The 25,643-nt window shown below is 45.7% G+C and overlaps 2 protein-coding genes across 2 annotated transcripts; one reads left to right on the top strand and one right to left on the bottom strand.

The window, feature by feature from the left end:
- The first annotated feature begins 583 nt into the window (after positions 1–583).
- ifngr1 (interferon gamma receptor 1) lies at positions 584–15,338 on the top strand. The gene is made up of 7 exons (XM_056585878.1): positions 584–897; positions 1,431–1,554; positions 11,073–11,272; positions 11,516–11,670; positions 12,565–12,739; positions 13,129–13,253; positions 13,659–15,338. Exons 1-7 carry the CDS (start codon positions 816–818, stop codon positions 14,034–14,036), a joined length of 1,239 nt encoding a protein of 412 aa, XP_056441853.1. The 5' UTR covers positions 584–815; the 3' UTR covers positions 14,037–15,338.
- Positions 14,767–25,524, bottom strand: ltv1 (LTV1 ribosome biogenesis factor). The gene is made up of 11 exons (XM_056585874.1): positions 25,339–25,524; positions 24,786–24,917; positions 24,245–24,466; positions 22,297–22,384; positions 21,737–21,860; positions 19,994–20,204; positions 18,267–18,394; positions 17,114–17,253; positions 16,626–16,678; positions 15,582–15,782; positions 14,767–15,111 (listed from the first exon to the last, which is right to left on the bottom strand). Exons 1-11 carry the CDS (start codon positions 25,339–25,341, stop codon positions 14,998–15,000), a joined length of 1,416 nt encoding a protein of 471 aa, XP_056441849.1. The 5' UTR covers positions 25,342–25,524; the 3' UTR covers positions 14,767–14,997.
- Positions 25,525–25,643: the final 119 nt, after the last annotated feature.

Here is a 25,643-nt window from a genome sequence, read left to right as displayed (position 1 = left end):
AAAATTCAGGTAGGTTATTTCAATGCATAAATATTCAGTGCTTATAATTCAATGTGTTTTTATTTTCAAAACTCGATGGCACAGATTTACTTCCATACACCAGTACATTACAGATCTTTGTTGTTTCGCTCGGTGAGTTTATTTCATTACACGGTGTAGGCCTAAAATATAGGCCTACCGGGGGTTTAATGGTTGGATTGGTTTAGTCCAATCAAATAATGTGAAATTTTTTATCCCTTCAACTCTACCATATTGACTTGAAATTTTTCACTTTGATCACCACGTGTTTACTCCCTTTAGTTCTCAGAAAAGTATAGCCCCTGGATCCATATTTCTGACTTTTCTGACCGATCAACGTGATTTGAATTTGTGTTTTATTGTAAGCCAACGTCATTGTTGTGGGTGTTCACTGGGGCTATTTTTTTTTACCAATAAGCGAATTTAATTTACCGAATAAAATCAATGCGGACGATAGACGAGGTTTTGTGCATCTGCATTCGGTCTCGTTCAACAAAGCGACTACAGGACTGCCAAACAGTACAATGTGTGTTCACTAGGTGGCATAGATATTGCATCAATTGCATTCATTGCAAAAGAGCCGGTATGAGGGAGGAGATCACCTGATTTTTACCTGCTTGGGTGCGGTGACGTCAGGCGTACTGGGAAAGGTATCGAGCGTCAAGGTGCCTCATTGCTATTTAGTAAAAGCTGTCCATTTTTGCTAAATCTTAGTGATGACAATTCTTGTGCGGAACCTCCCTGTGTCGGACGATCTGAAGAGACGGGACATCATGATCAGAGATAAATAGCCGACTATGAAGCTCAGGACCATCATGTGTTCAGTGATTTCCTGGGTTTTCTGGCTTGTCATTTGCGTCCAATGTGACTCGTCGAATGGTGAGTGAATATAACGCCTGCTCTGTTGTCAAACAAAGCCAGTCGATGAATTAAAACACAATATTAAATAATATGTTGTTTTTAGGTTAGTAGGTCCATGTTTGTGCAAATGTAAACTTCTAAATCCGTGATTATACATGACATCTTTGGTTTGGTGTCTTTGGCCAACCAGGTCGTATTTATTTAAGAATGATTCGATTAATTGTCCATCCTAGACCTCAACCCTGATCATGACATGTGTTGTAGTAGGTTTTCACAACCTAATTTAGCATTTAATTTCTCTCTAAATTGAAGTTGTAAAGGAAAGTAGACTGATGACGGTTGCAGAGTTGGCTACAGATTCATGTAGCCTATATGCCTCGTATTTAAAATATATTGGAAATATATCCTATCAATAGTCATAGGGACATACCTGAAGTGTGTGTGTGTGTGTGTGTGTGTGTGTGTGTGTGTGTGTGTGTGTGTGTGTGTGTGTGTGTGTGTGTGTGTGTGTGTGTGTGTGTGTGTGTGTGTGTGTGTGTGTGTGTGTGTAGTTCCTGCTCCGGTGAACGTGTCGGTGGTCTGCAAAAACTTCCAGACGGTGGTCTCATGGACGTACAGCCAGCAGGTCCTAGAACCCCTCTTCCGCGTGTACATCATCTCGCAGACCATCGACAGGTACCCCCCCCCCCCCGTACCTGTCCCACTGGATCCTTCTCTCTCAAGGCAGACTGAAGGTAGAATCATGTAGAAAACTGACCAGGGGTCTCATTTATAACCGTTGCGTACGCACAAAACGGGGCGGAAATTTGCGTACGTGACTTTCCACGCTAAGGTTGTGATCTATAAAAAAAACAACTTGACGGGAGAATGTGCCCAGCCCTAAGCAAACTCTGACCCCTGCGTACGCATGGTTTGGAGGAAAAGGAGAAATGGCGACACAGATGGTGTGGTGGTGAACTGAAGTCAGACAGAAGAATTGTAGAGTGAGAAGAATGATTATGTTTTATCATCGCTCTTCATAAATTTAATTTCAACCCGTATCATATGTAATCAGTAGTTTAATATACATCTATTGATGCACTTAGACACATCATCAGTGATGGAACCTGGGGTCATTGGGTGTTTCGGGTCTCGCAACATCATACACCCTCAACCAGGCGACCCAGCCGGGATTGATCAAGTCCCAACTTGTGTCTAAGTAGCATGTACCCACGGATCGCCCCTCTTGATCCACAGCCATCTAGAGGCCTTCTCAGCTGCCTCTGTGGTGGTCTTGATGGCCTTTCTCTGACGTGCACCTGTGACTCCAAGCATGCTGTATGCTTTGCAGAGAGATCGCGCTGCAAAGCCTCTACAGCCCACCTCTATTGGCACACACCGGGCACGCCACCCCCGTCTGCGGCACTCCTCCACTAAGTTGGCATACTTGGCACGCTTCCTCTCATTGGCCTCTTCCATGCGCTCCTCCCAGGGAACTGTCAGCTCCAGTAGGACCACCTGTTTGGTTGAATCTGAGAACAGAACTATGTCTGGTCTCAGGGTGGTTTCCACGATTTGCTCTGGGAATTTGAGCTGCTTCCCCAGGTCGGCCTTCATCTGCCAGTCCGGTGCGGTTCCAAGAAGTCCCGCTGCCCCCCTTGGCTTGGGCTTAGGCTTCTCCCCTGCTCGAATGAAAGCAATCGCCTGCCTTGCTGGTCGGAGAGGCTTGTTCTGGGTGATGCTAGTGAAGATGGTTTCTGCTATCGCCTTCAGCACCTGGTCGTGGCGCCAAGTGTAGCGTCCTTCTCCCAGGGCTTTGGAGCAACAGCTGAGGATGTGCTCTAGCGTTCCCCTTCTGAGGCACAGAGGACATGATGGTGCGTCAACCTTGCCCCAGCAGAAGAGGTTGGATGGGCTGGGCAAGACGTCATAGACGGACGCAATCAGGAACTTGATCCGGTAAGGCTCAGCTTGCCAAAGCTCAGACCAGGAGATCTTGCGGTCCACTGCCTGTTCCCATCTCGTCCATGCGCCTTGCTGTCGCATCCCCACCATCTGGCTAGCACGCAGTTCCTCCACGCCAGTTCTTACTTCCTCTTGGACCAATCGGCGTCTGTCTTTGCCCAGGGCTTTGTCGTAGCGTGTGGTTGCAACGCTACCAAGCCCTGCTCGTCCAGATGACACTGGGCCGACCAGCACGCTGTGACGCAAGCGTGACTCCGCCTGCTCGACTGCTTCCTGCGCCCTCCACTTCCTTCCAGTCCTGACTTCGATGCCAGCCTGGGAGACCTTTGGATCACTGGATTCCCTGTACTGCAGCACCTCCCTTGCACGGGTTACCATGAACTCCTCATTCAGGCTGCTAATGGGGAGCTTCAGTTTGTTGTTGTGCCCGTATAGAGCGATGCTACTCAGGCTTCGTGGCAGGCCCAGCCATCTACGGAGGTAACGGCTGATCCTCCTCTCGAAGCCCTGTACTGTTGTTATTGGGAACTCGTACACAAGCAGGGGCCACAGAATCCTGGGGAGAACACCATGCTGGTAAATCCAGGCCTTGAATTTACCAGGCAGACCCGACTTGTCCACTGCTGTCAGCCACGCCTCCAGCTCCCGATTTGTGGCCTTGATGGATGCAGCGTCCTTCAGGGTGCAATCAAAGGTCTTTCCGAGGCTCTTGATGGGTTTCTCGGTGACTGATGGAATCTGGGTGCCGTCCAGAGAGAAGCGGAACTTATCAGTCACTTTCCCTCTCTTGAGCACCAGGGACCTAGATTTTGCAGGCTTGAAACACATCCGAGCCCAGGTGATGATCTTCTCCAAGCCCTGAAGGATCCATCGGCACCCCGGCACTGACGTCGTCGTTACTGTCAGGTCGTCCATAAAGGCTCTGATGGGGGGCTGGCGGACTCCAGACTTGGTGATCGGACCTCTGCACTCGACTTCTGCTGACTTGACCAGCATGTTCATGGCCAAGGCAAAGAGAATCACTGAAATAGTGCATCCAGTGATGATCCCTTTCTCCAGCCGATGCCACTCAGATGTGACCGTCCCAGAGGTGACTCTCAGCTTGAAACTCTTGTAATAGTCCAAGATAAGGTCCCTAATTTTACCTGGGACATGGTGCCGGTCCAGTGCTGTTTCCACTAGCTTATGAGGAATGGATCCATAAGCGTTGGTGAGATCGAGCCACAGCACTGCTAGGTCTCCTTTCCCTTCTCTTGCCTCTCTGATCAACTGTGTGACCACACCTGTATGTTCGAGGCATCCTGGCACCTTTGGGATTCCGCCCTTCTGTACAGAGGTGTCGATGTACTCGTTCTTCAGGAGGAACTCCGTCAACCGACGGGATAGGATGGCGAAGAATATCTTCCCCTCAACGCTGAGCAGCGAGATCGTTCTGAACTGCTCGATGTTCTTAGCATTCTCCTCCTTGGGAATCCAGACACCTTCTGCAAATCTCCATTGTTGGGCTACCTTTCCCCTCCTCCAGATAACCCTCAGGATCTTCCACAGCCGGTGAAGGAGTCTGGGACACCTCTTGTATAGTTTGTAGGGCACTCCGCTTGGTCCAGGGGCTGAACTGGCTCTGGCTGCCTTGACAACTTCCTGAATCTCCTTCCAACTGGGCTCCTTGCTGTTGAAGTCTGTGGTGGGTCCTGGGGGCTCTATCAAAGATCTGTAGGGACCTAGGTCTTCCTCCCAAGCAGCATCACTGTATGTGTTGCAGAGATGGTTGTCAATCTCCTCTTTGGGACAAACAAGTTTTCCACTTCGTTTTTGCCCAAGCAACTGCTTGGTGACTCCAAAGGGGTTTGCGATGAAGGCAGACCGCCTCTTGGCCCTCTCTTTCCCCCGCCGTCTGTGCCATTCTGCCCTTCGAAGAGTGGTGAGCTTCTTCCTGAGGATGCCGCGAAGTTCTGATAGTGCATCCCTTTCCTCTTCTCGCGCTACCTTGTACTGCCGCTTCAGGACCCGCAGCTCCTGCCTTAACTGGCTGATCTTCTCTGCCCTACGGTTGTTCATGTAGGGGGTCTTGGTACCCAACTTCTCCACTGTACCAAACCTCTCGACAGCAAGGCTGATGATGATGGTTGCCATGGTTTTGAGCTTCCCGTCTGTGTCGCCCTTGGCTGCTGATTCTAAGATCGTATCCACATCGTCATCGAACTGGAGCCACTGTCTCTCCTTACTGGCCGGAGGCCACTTGACCCGACGATGTTCGGTTACTCTGCCTGGGTCTGGGGCTACTGGTACGTGGAGGTTCCGAGCACTGTGGGGTGATTCCGGGCCTGGCTCCTCCTGCGTCTCATCAGGGGTGATCCCTGTGCGCTGTATCAGTTGCTCCTTCAACAAGCATTTCATCTTGCCCTGGTGGATCTTCAGGCCACGCGGGTTTTTGCATACTTTGCCGCAGACACATTCTGCAGTCGTTGTCGATAATCCGTCTGCGTTTGTCGTTAACTGTAGGTCCGTCCTATTGGGGTGCTCATTCTCCCCCCCTCTCGGGCATCCCTGGGGGTATATTACATTAAGGCTTTCCGTAGCTGATTTGGGTACTTCCTCACGGAAGTTGCAGGTTGGGTTGCTGGCCCTTCCTACCCCGGTTGCCGTCTCTCCGAGCTGTCCACTGTCTCTCCAGTTGTCGCCACACTATTCATGGTTGTCATCCAGTCTGTTCCTGAACGTCACTGGCCAGGCCAGGGTAAAATAGTTTAATATACATCTATTGATGCACTTAGACACATCATCAGTGATGGAACCTGGGGTCATTGGGTGTTTCGGGTCTCGCAACATCATACACCCTCAACCAGGCGACCCAGCCGGGATTGATCAAGTCCCAACTTGTGTCTAAGTAGCATGTACCCACGGATCGCCCCTCTTGATCCACAGCCATCTAGAGGCCTTCTCAGCTGCCTCTGTGGTGGTCTTGATGGCCTTTCTCTGACGTGCACCTGTGACTCCAAGCATGCTGTATGCTTTGCAGAGAGATCGCGCTGCAAAGCCTCTACAGCCCACCTCTATTGGCACACACCGGGCACGCCACCCCCGTCTGCGGCACTCCTCCACTAAGTTGGCATACTTGGCACGCTTCCTCTCATTGGCCTCTTCCATGCGCTCCTCCCAGGGAACTGTCAGCTCCAGTAGGACCACCTGTTTGGTTGAATCTGAGAACAGAACTATGTCTGGTCTCAGGGTGGTTTCCACGATTTGCTCTGGGAATTTGAGCTGCTTCCCCAGGTCGGCCTTCATCTGCCAGTCCGGTGCGGTTCCAAGAAGTCCCGCTGCCCCCCTTGGCTTGGGCTTAGGCTTCTCCCCTGCTCGAATGAAAGCAATCGCCTGCCTTGCTGGTCGGAGAGGCTTGTTCTGGGTGATGCTAGTGAAGATGGTTTCTGCTATCGCCTTCAGCACCTGGTCGTGGCGCCAAGTGTAGCGTCCTTCTCCCAGGGCTTTGGAGCAACAGCTGAGGATGTGCTCTAGCGTTCCCCTTCTGAGGCACAGAGGACATGATGGTGCGTCAACCTTGCCCCAGCAGAAGAGGTTGGATGGGCTGGGCAAGACGTCATAGACGGACGCAATCAGGAACTTGATCCGGTAAGGCTCAGCTTGCCAAAGCTCAGACCAGGAGATCTTGCGGTCCACTGCCTGTTCCCATCTCGTCCATGCGCCTTGCTGTCGCATCCCCACCATCTGGCTAGCACGCAGTTCCTCCACGCCAGTTCTTACTTCCTCTTGGACCAATCGGCGTCTGTCTTTGCCCAGGGCTTTGTCGTAGCGTGTGGTTGCAACGCTACCAAGCCCTGCTCGTCCAGATGACACTGGGCCGACCAGCACGCTGTGACGCAAGCGTGACTCCGCCTGCTCGACTGCTTCCTGCGCCCTCCACTTCCTTCCAGTCCTGACTTCGATGCCAGCCTGGGAGACCTTTGGATCACTGGATTCCCTGTACTGCAGCACCTCCCTTGCACGGGTTACCATGAACTCCTCATTCAGGCTGCTAATGGGGAGCTTCAGTTTGTTGTTGTGCCCGTATAGAGCGATGCTACTCAGGCTTCGTGGCAGGCCCAGCCATCTACGGAGGTAACGGCTGATCCTCCTCTCGAAGCCCTGTACTGTTGTTATTGGGAACTCGTACACAAGCAGGGGCCACAGAATCCTGGGGAGAACACCATGCTGGTAAATCCAGGCCTTGAATTTACCAGGCAGACCCGACTTGTCCACTGCTGTCAGCCACGCCTCCAGCTCCCGATTTGTGGCCTTGATGGATGCAGCGTCCTTCAGGGTGCAATCAAAGGTCTTTCCGAGGCTCTTGATGGGTTTCTCGGTGACTGATGGAATCTGGGTCTATAATTCTAGTCAACTGCGTTATTTCTCAGTTATAACTCCAGAAACATCTATTTAGAATAGAAAAAAAAAAAATCTTTTAATCCCGTCACTCCATAGGCTACTGTCCACTGACGGCTCGACTGCATGGAATAAAGCATCTGTCCAACATATGTCAAAGTAATATTTTTATGTGAAACTGTTAACACATAATCAAATGTCAATTAAATCCCAAGTGTGGAAAACCAAGCCACACTCCTCATCACAATCGTTGTCCGTTACTCTTGATGCTTTTCATGACAAATCAGGCATTAAAAAGGGGTTATGTTCAAGAACATTTAGGTGATTAAAAACTGATTATCAAAGGTGTTCTTGGTCAGTCTTATTACCGTAACCCCATAAATACAGAGGTGAGCGCCGTGGTAATGCTGCACCATATGGCACTTCTGGCGGACCATGCAAATGGCAGGATTCGGAGGGAGAGGGTCTTTAGGGACCATAACGATTTATTGGTAGGCTACATAAAAGTATTACCTTTATGTCAGACCACTTCTTTTTTAATTCTGGGACTTTGCGCTCCGTGCTACTGACAGAGTTCACTGCCGCAGCAACATGTTGCCGCTCACTCTGCTTTTTGTTGTTGGCGATCCCAAACCCGTGACCGCCAAACAAAAACTAGGGGAGACCAGGGACAGTTGTAACACTTTTTGCATTTTTTAACAATAAATCAAAAACCATTTACACTGGAATAACCAATTTGTTATATTATAAACTTCAATCTGTCATCTACTGAAACATGGTATTTAAGTGGTTTTATGAAAATATGTACAGGTTGCAAAATTGATTTTAATACAGTCTCACCCACTGTTACAACCATCCCAGTGTAAGGGATGGTTGTAACACATGTCAGGGACGGTTGTAACATGTCCAAAATATATGTAATTAGTCAATCATATACTCAATATTACTTATATTTCATGTTATTGTTATTATTAATTATTATATTTATTAGTAATGATCAATGATTATTAATGTATTATATTTATTTGTAATGATTACCTTTTCTTTTCATACTACATGACAAAAAAGAGGTGAAGCCGTCAAATTATAATGCGGAAAATGATTTAATGCGTAGAAAACCTCTACATAAGAATTATTACACAATATGAACACTTCACAAATTTACAAAACCAAAAAAAAGAACATTAACTCAAACATTCTCAACAAGGGAGAGAGGAGGAAGGAAGGAGGAAATGGGACTCCCCTGTTTGTCTTCCTCTTTCTGATGTTTGGCATGCTTTAATGTTAACTCATTACTCAGATTCAAAAGCTGTGATGCACATGAAACATTTAAGACATAGGCTACCACGCAACAATGATCGACAAGGAACACATGGCAGGAACAAGGAAGTACAAAACACTAAACAGGAAGTAAACAATGGGAAACAGGATAATTGTATGTATGAATTAATATTATTATTATTATTATTTGCAATGCACAGTGTACATTTTACTTTTAACTTGCACATTAATACCAACATCTGCATCTCTATACCTAACCCTAGCTAGTTTTTAAAATATAAATGAAACTTCGTTCGTCATACTGGGACGGTTGTAACAGGGCGTTACAACTGTCCCAGTATGACCAACCATGTTTTGATCTCATGTCAACTGGCTTGACTGCTAGTTTGACACTTGATAGCCATATATATTATAGCTTACAAAACAGGGATTCTAATAATACTTGTTTGAATTCGTAGACATTTTATCTTTGGACAGCATCCAAAAAAGAACATCGGGAAGAAAAGTGTTTTTTTTACCTCAAAAACAGACTTTGCTTTATAGCGCCCCCTGTAGGTTTCAAATGCGACTCCCGTTTTCGCAAGTAAGGAGGGAAACTAAATGTGCACAAGCACAGTGAGTTTCGTCATCATAGCTGGTTTCTGATTGGAGGAATTCACAGTGTTACAACCGTCCCCTGTTACAACTGTCCCTGGTCTCCTACCTTTCGGGCCTCCATCTCACCCACAAGCAGAGGTGTCAAAAGTATTCACATTCACTACTCAAGTAGAAGTATAGATAGCGTTTAAGATACTTTTGTAGAAGTTGAAGTATCAACTCAAGCTTTTTACTTAAGTAAAAGTATAAAAGTACTGGTTTCAAAACTACTTAAAGTATTAAAGTAAAATTAATGCAAGGGGGAAAAAATGCCATTAAGGACAAAAGCTTAGGCCGTGCCACAGGGGCCTATAGAATTACAATCAGCTTTTTTGCCAAGTATGCCCACACATACAAGTAATTTGGTCTCTGCATTTATCCCATCCTTGAATTAGTGACACACACACACACAGCACACCTCTATAGCACACTGCCCCACTTCCCCCAAAAAAACATTTTTCTAAAGGCCATCTAATGACTATACAACCATTTCAAAAAATTCTTCCAGGTACGGCCAGTGATGTAGAAGGGTTGGCTGGTCTTCTTGGCTACCAACCTCCTCACTGGTGCTTGGTTGGGACATTTCGCTCATCTACGTCTGCTATTTCTTAGCTGGAATGTGCCGCGATTTATGTCATGTCAGAGAATGTACGGGCTCTGGTCATGCGCAGGTGCCATGGATCGCGGATAAACCAATATGGTGTCAGAATGGTATATGTTTCTATTCTCATCCAACCAATCAAATTCACTCTATCCGATTGCGCGAATAATCTGGATAGGTTTTTTTGTTTGTATTTTTTTCAACGCAGGCAGAATACAAACAAGCCGAAATTAAAGAGTAGAAAGTACAGATAAGTGCGTGAAAATGTAAGAAGTAGAAGTAAAAAGTAGGCTGAAAAATAATTACTCCAGTAAAGTATTAGAGCTGTCAAGCGATTAAAATATTTAATTGTGATTAATCGCATTAATGTCATCGTTAACTCACGATTAATCTCAAAAAAAATTTCTATGCTAAATATCCCTTGATTTTTTTGTCCCATAATTCTTCTCATTTTAATTCTCTTATTAACATGGTGAAGTGCATCGGCTTGCCTTGTGCAAATGATTTTTTATTGATAACAACATTGGCATATACTGATCAAAACAGGACGATACAAAAAAAGAGCCTATAGTGCAATTAAACGACTGCTTTGAACAAATGTCATTGGAACATAGCAGTCAGGCTACTGCTTCTTTGTTTTAAGCCAAAGGAACATTTTATTTATTTATTTTTAAAATAAAATAATTGCGTTAATCACGCGATAATTTTTTTAACGCCGTTAAAATTGGTTTGCGTTAACGCCGTTAATAACGCGTTTAACTGACAGCTCTTATTTCTACTTAAGTAAGGTAACAAAGTATTTGTAGGCTACTTTGTTACTTGACACCTCTGCCCACAAGTGTCTCCACTTCAACCTACGTGGAATTTCGCTTTTTTGCTTTTCTCAGTAGGCTACTTCTGCCATTGTTTCCGACAAGACATAATACTTGCATCTGAGTCTGTTTTATATGCAGATCGAACTCATGAGGTCATTTGCATTGACCATTTATGGTTAAAAAGGGGCGAGTACAGGGCGGAACGTGAAGCTGATTCAGCTGCGCACACTTGTAGGCACTCTGGGATCTATAAAGCAAAGATTGCGTACGGTGTGCGTACGCAGGGTTTTATAAATCTGAATGTTTTTTGGCGCGCGCAAAACTTTGCTTCTGGGCGTACGCACATTTTTAGTAACGATCCCACGCACACTTTTATAAATGAGACCCCAGATTACTTCCCTTCAGTCTAAATAATCTGTGTGTGTGTGTGTGTGTGTGTGTGTGTGTGTGTGTGTGTGTGTGTGTGTGTGTGTGTGTGTGTGTGTGTGTGTGTGTGTGTGTGTGTGTGTGTGTGTGTGTGTGTGTGTGTGTGTGTGTAGCAAGGGGTGGACTACGGTCAACGAGACAACCAGGGACCTCCAGTACAACTTGAGTGGCGAAGTGTGGAGTAATTTTATGAGTGCCAGAAACTTGTACAAGGTGGAGGTCTCCGCCGTCAGCGGCGGGCAGGAATCCAAAAGGACCACGTCTCCAATGTTCACCTTCAATGAAATACACTACGGTGTATTTCAAATACTCTGTAAGTCCTGCCACTCAGACGTTCTACAGAACCTTTCCTTATCAGCATCACCAGAAATGATCTATCTCATGCTGAGATTAGATAGATGGATATAACGTTATTAAACCCCTGGAGGGGAAATTCCTGTGTTGCAGCCCAGCAGCAGTGGAAGACACCATCAATAAAAATACAAAGTAGTGCTAAGGCAAACAAAAATAGATGCTAATGGTCATGTGGTCATCTTGTTTTTTTTCCTCTCTGCAGGCACATTGGATCTTCCTCCAGTGGAGGTGCGTGTGAACGGCCAAGTGGCCACCGTTACCTTCCCTAACCCCATGAGGATCCACCCAGAGCTCAAATGGGCCGCAGGCCTCGAGTCGGACCCTCTCTGCCTTACCTTTGATGTCACTGAAAACAATGTAAGAGAAATAAAAATGTTTTGTTGGACCGTCAGCAGTCTAGTGTTGGACCATTTGTAATATTAGTGTTGTGTTGGACCGGATCAGCTGTTTAGTTTTGCACCATCAGAAGTATTAATGTTGGACAGTTGGTAGTGTTGGTGTTGATTCATCTATAGTATTAATGTTGCGTTGGACCATCAGTAGTGAAGAATTGGACAATTGTGTTGGACCGTCGGTAGTTTAATGTAATGAAGAACGATTGGTAGTATTAATATCAGACAATCTGTATGATTTGGTTGGACCAGTAGTATTAATGTAGTGTTGGACCAGTAGTATAAATGTAGTTTTGGACTAGTAGATGTATGTACTGTTCGATCAGCAGTACTCATGCTGTTTGTATTCAAGTTTTGTTAGACCAGTAGTATATATATAATTAATTTCAATGTTGGACCAGTGGTAGTATGAATGTAGTGTTGGAACAGTAGTATAAATGTTGGACCATTGGTAGTATGAATGTACTGTTGGACCAGTAGTAGGAATTAAGTGTTGGACCAGGATTATTAATGTTGGACCAGTGGTAATATGATTGTAGTGTTGGACCAGTAGTATTAATGTTGTTTGGACCAGTGTTAGTATTAATGTTGTTTGGGCCAGTGGTAGTATGAATGTTGTGTTGGACCAGTGGTAGTATGAATCTAGTGTTGGACCAGTAGTATTAAGGTGGTTACTATCAGTAGTATTAATGTTGTATGGACCAGTGGTAAAACTAAAGTAGGGTTGGACCAGTATTATTAATGTTGTTTGGACCAGTGGTAGTAAGAATCTAGTGTTGGGGCAGTAGTATTAATGTTGGACCAGTGGTAGTACTAATGTAGTGTTGAAGCAGTAGTATTAACGTTGCGCTCTTTACAGGTTACACAACGGGGCAAGTGTCTTGTGCAAAATGAACCGTGCAAGTTGGATTTCACGCTGCCTTCCAAAAAGGAAAAGCACTGCCTCTCATTAAACGCTTGGCTCAAGAACGATATTCACGAGATGACGTTCAACCACAAAGACCCCATCTGTGGCCAGCAGAAATCTGTGGAAGGTAAAATCCAGCAGTACTAATTTTGTGTTCATTCCTAGTGTGGGTGCATCAGCAAGCACTAGTTGTTTGGTCCAGATTGAGCCCAAAGTTAATTACTGTCCTAATGACATTCATCCCATTTGTAATGGATCCACCCAAACATTGTGTTTTAATGACCACTTTTACAACACCAGGTTGTAAGCATAACTATTGGTCGACAATCCCACTTGTGAACTCTCCACTAGTGGATAAATACTTATACCCGTTGGTAAAATAGGTAGAAAGGACATTCGAAGGAACCCTGCCAATGCATTGATCTGGAATAACAACCGGAGACAACCTTTACATTTAATAGCCGCTTTTCTCAAAAGTGTCCTACAATAAGTACACCTGGTTTATTGTTGCTGCAGAACCCTACTGGCTGTTCCTGGCACTGCTGCTGGCGTTGTTCATTTTGGTGGTCTGCAGCGTGGGCTTCATGGTCTGGAAAAGCAAGGCTTGGTTCCTTAAGTCACAATCTTTACCCCCAACCCTGGTGAGTCAGGACAGTGGCCCACTCATTTTCTGGGCCACGTCAATATTCCTCAAAACATTCTTCATTCTTCTTCAAACTGGGTTCATGAATAATTGTTAATCAACCAATCATTTGATGGGATGCTCCTTTTTAGGGCACTTTTACTAAACAGAGACAATGGCTGTACATGATTTTCAGAGGGAAACTTTAGGCAAAGTTCATTTTCAATGGGGGAGGGGACATGTAAACTAAAGAAGTTAGGAGACTGGCAGGGCCTGCGTATAAGTGGCAATCTCACTGCTAAATAACTTAACATCTTTCATAGGATAAGCATAAGGGAGCTCTCTCTCTCTCTGCAAGTTTGATTGATACAAATGCCTTTACTTTTAAATGAGTATGTAGTCAAATGTAATTTGTGTTTATTAGGATCCAAAGTCTTGGTCCAACCTGCAGCAGAACATCATGGACCCGGAGAGCGAAAGGGTGGATTTCCTCAGGGCCAATGGGCAAAGCAGTCCATCAGTGGTCATTACCCAGAAACCATTGGACCCTGCACACGGGCTGACAGAGGCGAACGACCAGGAAACCCTGTCGGTTGACCTATCGTCAGAGAGTCCTGGGGACAGTTGTCCCGGTGCCCTGTACAGTGCTAGGTTCGACGGGTCAGAGGACGACCCAGAAGAGGAGGATCCTGAACAGGAGGAGGACGAGGTTGAATGCGAACCAGTGTTGGAATACGACCGACCCCATTTCCCTTCCCTTGACATGGGAGACAGGGACATGGTTCATACCTATGGCCTATAGCACAGAGCACCGCACACGCACCATTTTGATTGTGATCCGGACTCGTTTTGAAAACTTGGTATGTAGGGTACCTGCTGGACAGGTCTAACCAACGCAAAGTAACGTGTTTCGCCAAAACACGTGATAACAGCCGACTCAAGCACACCATCATGCCTGGAGGGCCCCTTATTTTAATTACTAGCTACAGCTAGTTCCCCAGCCCCCTCCCCCAAGAGGCCTATGGGCTTTTCACCTTGGGGCCATCTTGGATTAAACGCTAGCTGGAGGGATGGAACTGAATTCAGTACAAGGTTCATATAGGATTCAGGAGCCAACATTCTCTGGCCCCGACAAATGTTATGACATTATGCTCTTAGTTAATAGTCCACCAGAGCTTGTTAACATTGAAGAACCAAGGGTTGGAGTGAGTGTGCCAGCCCTCAGAAACCAGTGCCGCACCCTTTATCTGTTAAGCATTATTTCTAAATGCCACCTGGGTTAAAGTGTACGTAAGGAAGGGCGTGCAGACCAAAGAGGAACGCAAACGAAGGTATCTTGCTAATCAGGATAGTCAAGAGTCCAGGTCTGAAGCAATGATTTTACCTTCCTGGTATTTATTTTTGGTCTCATTGTATATTCTGATGAAGGTTACTAATAAAAAGTGATTTCTTAAAGGCCCTTTTTTCTGCCATCACCCTCAAACAAAAAGCTTCAATAAAACACTGTCGATTTTACACAAGGGAGCCATCTCTTAGGACAAGAGGTCTTTAATTATATAGGTGAACAAAAATAGCAGATGGGGTCTGGATACTACTGTGTTACAGTGACCCCGGAGAGCAGCTAAGCTTTGGTCACGCGAGGCGTGTTTTCCTTGGTCGTAAATACACAGCTCTGCAGATCCTCTGGGGCTCCAGACCAGCGACCAGGCAGAACCCACATGGAGTTGGGAGTTAAGAAGTCTTTTAGGAGCAGAGCTCTGGCTCTAGGACAGCTTCATGCCCTGGATGTTTGTTAGAACGTTCAAGATCTGTTTCTCCTGTCGGACCTTCTCCCGGTTGAAGGCCACCTTGTTGGCCTTCTTCTCCGTTCTCCTTTCCTGTAGAAACACAACATCGCACACTCGTCAACATATATTTTTTTTTACTAGTAACTTAAAAATGAGGAACAATCAAAAGTAGGCATTAAACTTAATAGCACCAATGGATCTCGGTTCCAATACAGATGTAAATAACAATAATAATTTAACTTCACGAATTATATCGCCCCCTATGGGAATTCTGGCACCAAACATTTGAGACCTGCTCTTCCGCAATAGAAATATAGTGGAGAAATGTAAAACGTTATAAATTTCTACCACTGAGATATGGCTGCTCCAAAATAAACATCCAGACCCAACAATAGGTCGGTATCGCGAGTAACACTGAATACCCAACAAGAGATGGCTGTGATAATCATAGATTGCTTCCAGAGGGGGTTTAAAAACACACAGTCAGGAGTGGGGGTGCAACAGTGGCGTCCCACAGCAGGGGTCGCCCTCCCCCACCCGTGAGAGGAACCTGCCCCCACCTTGCGCTCCTCCTTGATGGCCTGCTTGCGCGCCTTGCGCTCCTCTGCGCTCTCCTCCTTGTCGCGCTGCTGGGTGGAGACCCGCGGCAGGTCTGAGTCGTTGATGCGCTCCATGCGCTCAGTCTGCTTAGCCGTGAGGCCCCGGGTGGGCAGCACATCCAGGGGGATGCCCAGCTTCAAAGACACCCTGATGGGCTTGGTCTGGTGGGGGGGGGGGGGACGACACATTCATTACCCATCTGCATGTCATTGTGGAATGTGTGCTCGGTTGATGGCTGGTTTTATCAGCCTCGCCTGGCCCAGAGTCTGACTGATGGGGCTGGCTGAGGCGGAACACCTTCCATCACCCTTTGCAAGTACCCTTCTCCTCAATGCTGCAATACACCAGTTTAACACCGTCCCCTTTGTGTCCTGGTAATGGAGGAGCAGGAACGGCACCCCAGATGGAGCGGGGCAGCCCCCCAGGTGGAGGGTCGCGATGGGCATTACTACAGTCGACTAACACGGACACTTGGATAGAGATATGTGGGTGCCGTCTTCATGCCGAGGGGAAACGTGGTTGCATCAGCGGCCGACAATAACAGACTCAAAACTAAATAAATGAGAAACCGTGTTCAATAATATGTATGAATAGTATGAAACAATAGAAGAAAAATTATAAAATCAATATTAAAAGCATTAGTATTTACAGGATTGTGTGTACAGTATCGCGTCTACATTGAATATAACCGGTATACTGAGTGTATATATTCTTGGGATGCTGGGTACAGTGGAAATCTGACGCCTTTCCTGGCAGCCTTAATGCCTTGCTTTACCAGTTTAACTAGTTATGACAATGCTATGGATGTTCTATATTAAACATCGGTACAAAAACAGAACCTAGCATGATGCTAGCGTCCTAATCATAAGGTGAAGGGGACATCAGTGTTACCACAGAACCTAGCATAATGCTAGCGTCCTAATCATAAGGTGAAGGGGACATCAGTGTTACCACAGAACCTAGCATAATGCTAGTGTCCTACACATGAGATGAAGAGTACATACCCGGGGCGGCTCTTTGATGAGTTTGGGTCGGTTGTATATGTTTGAATATGTACCTGGAGGAAACCACAAGGACAATGTTATAATAAATTAATGTTATATGAAAACCTCTTAATTTACAATTTATTAATAATAGATTATGTATTTAATTAATTTACTATCGTTAACATTCAATGATTTTCAATTATGTTAAAGCTAAATTCACTGTTAAAGAGATACTGAAAAATTCAAAATGTCGAAAGATGCCTACTAATCTAGTCTCAAGCTTCTTTAGCTAGCTCAGATGTCATGATAGAAACAATTCTATTTCCTTGTTTTCCATCATAAACGTCACTTCCCCCCCCCCCCCCCCCCATTTGCTGAGGTAACCAACCTCTATCAAACGGGCATTTCCTTCTGTACCCGGTCCTGTGATTAAGGGAACCAAATATTTGATTGTATCTGGCATTGTTTACGTTAGTTTGTATGGTTGCCATTCCAACCCGACTCACTGATGATTGTCTCACAGTCCCACTTCTCGGCGGGGGCTTCGATGACGAGGGTCTCCATCTCCTGCCCCTCTTCATCGTCCTCTTCCTCCTCTCTCAGGGAGGGGAGGCCCCTAGGACCCAGGTCGTCTGGTTTCTGGTACCTGAGACGGACAGACGGGTAGAGTCAGTAACACAGAGTCAGTCAGTGAGGCCGACGGACAGAGTCAGTCAGACACAGATAGACAGTGAGGCAGACAAGCACACACACAGTCAGACCGACAGGCAGAGAGACCGGCACAGTGACGGGTAGACAGAGTCAGACAGACAGATAAGGGCACAACATGACATTATCGGAGGATGATAATGTTGATTCTAATAAAGAAATGAATACTTGATTCACCTTCACTGAAGCGGAATCTATTATTGATTAATTTTGAGTCATGGAAAGTAGGGCCCGACCGTTTTGTCGGCCTGCCGATTTAATCGGCCGATTATAGCCTTTTTGAAAATAATCGGCATCGGCAAAAAAGACGCAGATTACAACCGATTTTATTTTATTTTTTATGTTATTGCGCTTAGTATCCTGCAGATTGCGCTCCTACTCGCCTTGCTAACTAACAACTTTAGCTGGAGATTGAATTTTACCGTACAACATGAAAGCACGCTCGCTCAGGCAGCTGCGCGCTCACCTCACCAATGTACACAAGACGCGTTGTTTGAGCATGTTGTGCCTGTTTTTCTTTAGGTCCCAGGCCATGTTAATTAGTTATACTGTAGACTCTAACGGTGAGACCATACTGCTCAGCACGCACGTGTTAGTCACTGCTCACGAGCGCAGCACATTGGGAGTTAGTTATTTATTTTACATTTTACATTACACTCATTTTTGACTGTAAATGTATTCTAAAACACTCAAAGGTTTTGCATTCAATTCACATATTCGTCAAGTGTTTAAAGTATATTTAAGGTATCAAAAACTACGTTTTATATGCTTTTTTTTTTATTATTATTATTTTTTCTTTTTAATCGGCCGATTAAATCGTAATCGTAATTTTTCTCTGAAAATAATCGGCATCGGCACTCAAAAATCAATATCGGTCGGGCCCTAATGGAAAGGTCTCCCTAGATCAAAGCCTCTGCTAAAAACTAGCAATGGCAGCGTTGTTGGACCTACTCCGTCGCTTTGTGCTTGAAGTACTCGTTGACGATGTCCTGCAGGCGGGCGCTGTCCGGCTCGATGTAGCCCTCCAACTCTGCGTTATCCAGGGCACCGATCTCATCGTCGTCAAACTGCTCGTAAAACTACAAACACCCACACATACACACACGATTAGTCAGGAGGAACACCAGACTCCACAGGCTCAAGAGGCTCCACTCCCATCAACAAAGAGAAATAGGTTTGGTTTGGTTTTTGGCACATGTAGCGTCAATATAGTTATCGCCAAAGTTCACCCCACAAAATATTCTTCAATATTCTACATCGTAGCGAGGTCATTGAGCCTATGGTATAAACCAGAGCATATTGGAAACTAACCCCAGATACTAACCATCCCTCTAGCCAACAATACCTCTAGGCCTGTCTACAGCAGTAAGACAACTAAAGACGTGAATAATATCAGGACAGGTGATTGAAGTCATGAATAATGACATTAATATTATGAATGAAGACATGAATAATATAAGAGATAAATGAAGATATTCACAATATCAGAGTGGGGATTGAGTACATGAATAATATCAGGTGAGTGAAGACATGAATGATTCAGAGTTGAGTGAAGACTTAAGGTACGGCCACACTGAATGTGTTACTCGCGTAATGTGCCTTACCTGACCCTTGATCATTGTGTGTCACAAAAATGCCCCGCCCCGACACATTAACTGTAATTATGAGCCCGAGACCGATTTCAACCCAACATTTTTTTTTATACATGTGTAACTTTGTACACATTTGTTACTTAGACCTACTCTGCTAAATATATATGTAAGGGATAATGTATATAACGCCGGTAATTATCGGGAAAATAAGCACAGAGCGGAGGTGTCTTGCTTCGCCCTGAAGGGGCTTATTTTCGATAATGACCGGAGAAGTTCTATACATTATCCCGCTTATTACACGGCTACTTGCCAAAAAGAAAAAAAAATTCACATGGCGTGTCTTTTTACAATTTATTCGTTACAATCATTCGTAGTGACGCTGGGGTTGACAAGTTACCGGACTTCTACCCATGCAAGTGAACGGAGTGTTCCATGGCATTGAGAAGACCTGTGTAATAAAGGCCTATAATATTTCTGTTTATGGCATCGATTTCTCCTCCGATATGGCCAATAAAGAAATGATTTAAAAAAGAAAAAAACACAAAGGCTCGATCAAAGGCCCGACCCGAGGATAGTGATGGGAAATCGCGGGTTGGCTCACGCTCGGGCAGAGAATCTAAAGACTAGTGCATGACATCCTCCGTAGGCGCTCACAGCTGGGTGAGTTTCACCACCTCCTCATCGTTTCAGCACACACTGAAACGATGACTTGGTCGTCCATGTTCTTTCTGCTTCTGTGCGTCCTCCGTTTCTCTGTCAGTGACATCGGGTCGAGCTCAACGCTGATTGGCTATCGCGGCTAGGCATCACGCGTAGGAACCTAAAAAGTTCAATTTTTTTAACTCTGCGTGTTGGTGCGTTGGGCGCGTAGGTGCGTTGTTTAGGTGCGTAAAACGCGCCTAACACGCTGCATTAGCGCGTGTGACGCATCTACGCGCCTAAACCAATGGTTCCCTATGCAAAAATGCAGATTTTCTTCGCCTATAACGCACATAACGCGTTCAGTGTGGCCGTACCTCTAAAGGATCTCAGAGGTGAGTGAAGACATGAATGAAGACATGATTGATCTCAGAGGTGAGTGCCGACCTTCTCAAAGCGGTCATCCAGCAGGGAGAGCTGCTCGTTGCGTCTCATGACGGAGGAGGTCAGGGAGTACTCGGTGAAGCGGCTCTTCGTCTCCTCGTCCATGAAGAGGAACTCGCCCGGCCCGCGGCCCTCCCCAGACAGACCCCCCTCCGAGTTGACGTCTCCGTCCTCAGAGTCTGTGTCCTCCCACTCGTCGTCGTCTCCGTCCCCTCTGGAAACATTCAAACAATTAGATGTTGAGAGGGAGAACTAACACTGATTTATTTGTTCGTGCAGAGAGGGTTAAATTGAGGGAGCAAGTATTTTCTGACCCTAAAATGGGATCATGACACCCCAAAGGTTGCAACTACAGGGCAACACAGCGATTAGGGTTGGGTATCGTTTGGGTTTTATCCGATACCGATGCCTTCTCTGTACTTTTTAAACGGTTCCGGTGCTAAAACGGTTCTCGGACCGGTACTTAAAAAAACAAATCCGCAAACACTTGCATACATGCACGCCTTGTTATGAATTTCACATCAAGCAGAAAGTCAGCGGATACTGAGTTGAAGTTTAGGACATTTAGCACACGTTGTCACACACGCTGCTGAATGGCAACGGTGTTTGCTAGCCTACTTGATATGCAAGATTTACGGTTTGCATTGAATTACTCGACCTACACAAAGAGTTAAGGCTGCTGCCTGTGCCTGATTATTATTTTTTTTAATTACTCGTTGAAAGCAGGCAAGCACGCAGCTATGCTGCTCGCGTTTACACTTGTTTGCATGGCGGGGTTTAAAAAAACTCTGCCAAAGTCATATTAAGTAATATAACGCAGGTGCGCAAGGCAGCCACTGGAGACGCAAACATGGTTTTCATCCGCTCGGTAACGCGCCGTATTAATTCCCAAGTTTTGAAAATAAAGTATTTGAAGCGAATAAGCGTCTGTTTTTTATTTGTTTATTTGTTTTTGAACAGATAGTTTTGGATGCATGCATCGGCTTTGAGTTTGTTTGTTACTTTCAAATCACATACTCACACACGCACGCACCAACTACACCCTGCCGATCTTCAATCAAAACAACCGCAGCGCGTTGACAAGTCCGTCCCGAGGCGCCCATAGGCTTAATGGTTTATATGTTTGAAAGCCGTGACACTCTCTTTTACCAGTTGGCCTGAAATACCACGCCTCGCAGTAATGGTCCTATTAAGAAAGTTGTAGCCGTATCATGCGTGTTTATTGAGACGTGATCATGCTGAGCAGGTGATTATGGTTTGGCCTACATATTTTTGTTATTTGATGTTTGATGCTATATCACAACATTGAAAAGGGTCCCGTCTGAAACAGAGTCGCGCAGCGTTCCGAACGTTGTGTAATCAAATACACCGGTATATAAAAAAATCATATCATAACGAAAACACACACCGTTATTTGGTGTGAACCGGCATCGCACTAACGCAAGTTGACGCCGCAACCACATGGGGGTGGGGCAGGGGGCGTTAAAATAAGTCAGGCACCGTTACGAGGAACCGAAATGTGCGTTTTTATTGGATCTCGGTACTACCGTTTATGTCGGAACCCATGCCCCACTGAAACCGAGTTTCAGTGCTCAACCCTAACAGCGATGAATACAACATCCGTCTGATGGACTACAACATCCGTCCGATGGACTACAACATCAGACTGATGGACTACAATATCCTTCTGAAGGGCTACAACATCTGAATGCCAGCTACAACATCAGCCCAGAATCAGTTTCTTACTCCACTCCACTGGGGTCGTTGGCCTTCAGGATGAAGTCGTCGTCAAGAACATTGTCGGGGTCTTCGTAGTCAAAGTCCTCGTCCAGAGCCGCCACGATGTCGGGGTCCAGGTCGAGCCGCGGCCCTGTAGAGACACCATTACCCATCAGCCCCCGTGTCTCAGGACAGCCACAAGCAGTGGCAGACCTCTCAGAAACTCACCCTAATAAAAACACTTGTTCCTACACGTGCAAGCAGTCCACCAACAAACATCCCATGTTTATTAATTTGTGGTATGGTTACTTTCTTAGCTAATGAGGATATTCTGATTCTGAATACATTATATAAAAACAAACCCACTACAACGCAGTTCCATTACATTAGGTCATTATCCAGTAATTTTTGTTTAGTACACAAAACATCTCTGGGAATAATCCTTTCATGGCTACAGACCAATGATTTGATTTTGGCCTTACAAAAACCGGTAGTCAGGTTGTCTGCGTCCATGTAACTGCAGTCGGAAAAATGTGTCTTGAAACTTAGATCTTTATCGACAAGTATTCTGTGCACTGGCTTCTTACCGGATATAGGGGCCGCCTTGTTCAGCATACCAACCTCTTCCTCGAACTCTGAGGCAAACACTGAGGAGGGCAGATTGATACCCGACACCTGTTAACCAAACACAACTGTTACAGTTGGACATTCAAACAAGGTATTCAATGTGATATACATTAGCACCAAGATAGATATTGTACGAACACATCTGGTATAGTCTGACATTAGCACAAGGAGGTCAATTCATGTGATACACATTAGCAAAAAAATAGATATAGTACAAACACATGTTATAGTCCGAGGGGGGACTTGTATTTAACTATTTTGGTTAAGGAAAATCAATACTATGATGTGCAATATAAATATAATAAGAAAAATAATAATAGCCCTTCAACCAATCAGACCAACGAATCGCAACAATCGCTTCCCTGTTGTCATTGTGTTAAACCAGCCAATAACGCGCCAGGGGGAAAAAACTGCTTGGTGATTGGCTCCAGTAAAAGCGGATCGGACACAGAAAGAAATGTATTGCACTCCAGACCCTGCTGCAGAGCGAATTCAAATCGCTGGCAGAACGGGCTGGGGGTACCCAGTCTAACACCATAGCCTATCTCAGCTATTACCGCATTTCATATTAATCGCATCGTTTGCGATTTGGTCAAACGGTCGCTGACCGTCTTCTCTGGGACAAACATCCTGCTGCTGCGGGTTTTCCTTTCCTTAATTTTGATGTTTATCACTACTGTGATATATATGTGGGCGTTAGTGGTTGACGGCTGTTTTAAGCAGCCTCACCTGTCCCGATCATTGCCGATAAGTATTTTGGGCTGGTTGAGGCTGCATACCTGGGGTGCATCAGACACAGGTTAAACCAGTCCTCAACCCACACTAATGGCGCATTTCCACCAGAGGGTGTAGTTCGATTCGGATCGCCTCAGTCCGGTAGTGAGGGTGCGGTATAGCCAAGCTCAGTTCCGAGGTCGCGCTTCCACCACCGACAGCCTTAGGACGGATGTCGATCGCAGCGGCAGCTACGTAAACTTTGTGACATCATAGCAGCACGACACAGTGTAGCCTGCTCAATAAAAAACAATAAATAAAATAAAAACAATAAAAACTGCTCCATCAAGCTTCCTCTGCACGTCTTACTCCCCAAGAATGCAGAGGAACGTCTCCACCTCCTTGTTCACACCATTTTAAAGTATTGCGCGACATGCCCATTGTCCAGAATAATACCTCGCAAACTGATTGTTTTTATCCCCATGTCACCCGGAAGTGACGATTCTGTCTACCAATCATCGGAGGGCGTGTGTAGCTCGAACTTGCCGGCAGGGCCGGCGCTGGCCGTTTCGGTGCCCTAGGCGATTAGACAAAAAAAAATTGCGCCCTGAACAGGACTTCTGAGCGGGGGGGGGGGGGGGTTCAGTGCACCCTAACAATTAATACCCAACCGCCTCCCTTGTCCGTTCAATTTGGAAACAATGTTTGGTTTCATTTCGCTTGTTTAGTTTATTATTAATTATTAATTGAGGGCGCCACCAGAGGGCGCCCCAAAAACATTTTCCGCCCTAGGCGCGATCGCCTAGGTCGCCTACGCCGATCGCCGGCCCTGCTTTCAGGAGCCTCAGTACCCCAACGGAGGAGTACTGCAACGAGTACGTCTCTGTAGGGCTCAGTCCGGGTCACGCCCACTTTTGGCGGTGGAAACGCAATCCGTGCCGCACCTTTGCGAACCGAACCGCAACCCTCCGCTGGAAACGCGGCATAAGGGAGAGCTCTGACATGTCAGAAGATAACACCTGACAAGCCTGCAAAATGTCTTCCATCTCTGCAACAAACGGGTTTAATCATCGGCACCCTGTGACCCGGTAAAGCCACCTAGGCAGAGTGGGGCAATGGTGGTACATTGTGCGATCTATCAGTATGCTGGTTGGCAGTTATTCTTGTGGTTCCCCCATTTCTTCCCAGACTTACAGCAATGCCTTTTTGTTGTTTCTTCTCTCCCTCCTTATCATCATCTCCCTCCTGCTGGTCGTTTCCCCTCAGGTCAACAGGTCGTATTCCTGACTTAGCGGGTTCATTGGCCACCCACTCTAAGGTCGGCACCGCCTCCTTCAGGTGCTGGAGATAGTCGTAGTCGTCGTCGAAGAACACCCCAAAGTCCCTCTGCTCCTCCTTCTTCTTATCTGCCTCCACCTGTGAACAGTGACATCATTCTTCCAGTAAGCATACACCAGAATTAAATTGGCCATAGGTACCCCTTGCAAATTACAATCAAATAATAGCTTTGAAATCCTACCTACAGCAGTTTTAATAGTATAATTTGACAAGCGATAATGAAGTGAAGATGTGATGTTCCTAGGTAACTCAATTGGTAGAGCGCGGTATCAACTTATTTTAAGAGGATAAGGGGTTGGATTCCAACAGGGACAACCAATACTAACAAAGTGCAAAACGAACACCACCGAGTTCACTCTGTGAGGCATCACTAGTCGATGCAGACGATGCTCCGTACCTTGTTGACGGGCAGGAGGACATGTTGCGGAGCCTTCTCGTCTGCTGCCAACGGATCCCTCTGACTCCTGTGGACGAGGTGAAAGGTCACAGCAGCCTTCTTCTCGATGAACGATTTCTTCTTCTTGTGAGGCTGGAAAAGGAAAGAGATGACAACCATTTGTCAAGTCACGAAGAAATTGTCAAGTGGAGAAATACTGTGTATGGACAGGAAAAATTAATAGAAACATTTTACATTTCGTAAATTAAAGTATGAAATATATGCTACCCGGTATAAAATATGACCTATTACATAGATCACGCTTTATACAGGGTAGCCACCAAGTACACATGCGTCCGTCAAGATGCACACTAATAATACACATTAACGATAATAAACGCGGACTATATTGTTGACAGGTCGACGAACACGGCTGGACTAACACTATGTAGGTATATAATCCATCTCTTTATCGGTATATTAGATCGTTGTCTGATACATGTGTCCACTTGCCTGCTAGATGTTGTTCACGAAACAAGACATTACTTAAACAACACGGCAAAGGAAAACTTACCATTGTTAAGCGGGTTGTGTGGTGGTTTCGTTCAGTAAGTTTGTGTAAAGGTTTTCAATAACCAAAACCGTGACAACGGTTGACAAAGATGGGTGTTAAAAGAGGAAAGGATCAATATTTATCCACGTTAGATTCCTCTCCGCCATGCTGGGACGGCCATTATGGGAAAGAACCATTCTACCATTACGGGGGATGTCTACACATTTCGTTTAGTAGGTTGTTTGGAAACGCGCGCGATATACAAGTTAAAAAACAATAAAATATGTTTCAGAGTGTATTATTGAATCGACTCCACATAGTACTAT

Source organism: Gadus chalcogrammus, chromosome 3, assembly GCF_026213295.1.
Source record: "Gadus chalcogrammus isolate NIFS_2021 chromosome 3, NIFS_Gcha_1.0, whole genome shotgun sequence".
Classification (NCBI taxonomy): Eukaryota; Metazoa; Chordata; class Actinopteri; order Gadiformes; family Gadidae; genus Gadus; species Gadus chalcogrammus.
Note: the sequence above shows the minus strand (reverse complement) of the source record. Positions and strands in the feature narration are given on the sequence as shown.

Excerpts from the sequence above, each read along its gene's own strand:
- ltv1 (XM_056585874.1), bottom strand. Across the intron at positions 22,385-24,244 it reads AACAACAAAAAGGCATTGCT|GTGTCGGGTATCAATCTGCC; the intron begins GTAAGTCTGGGA and ends TTTGGTTAACAG. Across the intron at positions 17,254-18,266 it reads TTCAAGCACAAAGCGACGGA|GTACCAGAAACCAGACGACC; the intron begins GTAGGTCCAACA and ends TGTCCGTCTCAG.
- ifngr1 (XM_056585878.1), top strand. The coding sequence starts at position 816 with ATGAAGCTCAGGACCATCATGTGTTCAGTGATTTCCTGGGTTTTCTGG. Across the intron at positions 1,555-11,072 it reads ATCTCGCAGACCATCGACAG|CAAGGGGTGGACTACGGTCA; the intron begins GTACCCCCCCCC and ends GTGTGTGTGTAG. Across the intron at positions 13,254-13,658 it reads AATCTTTACCCCCAACCCTG|GATCCAAAGTCTTGGTCCAA; the intron begins GTGAGTCAGGAC and ends TGTGTTTATTAG.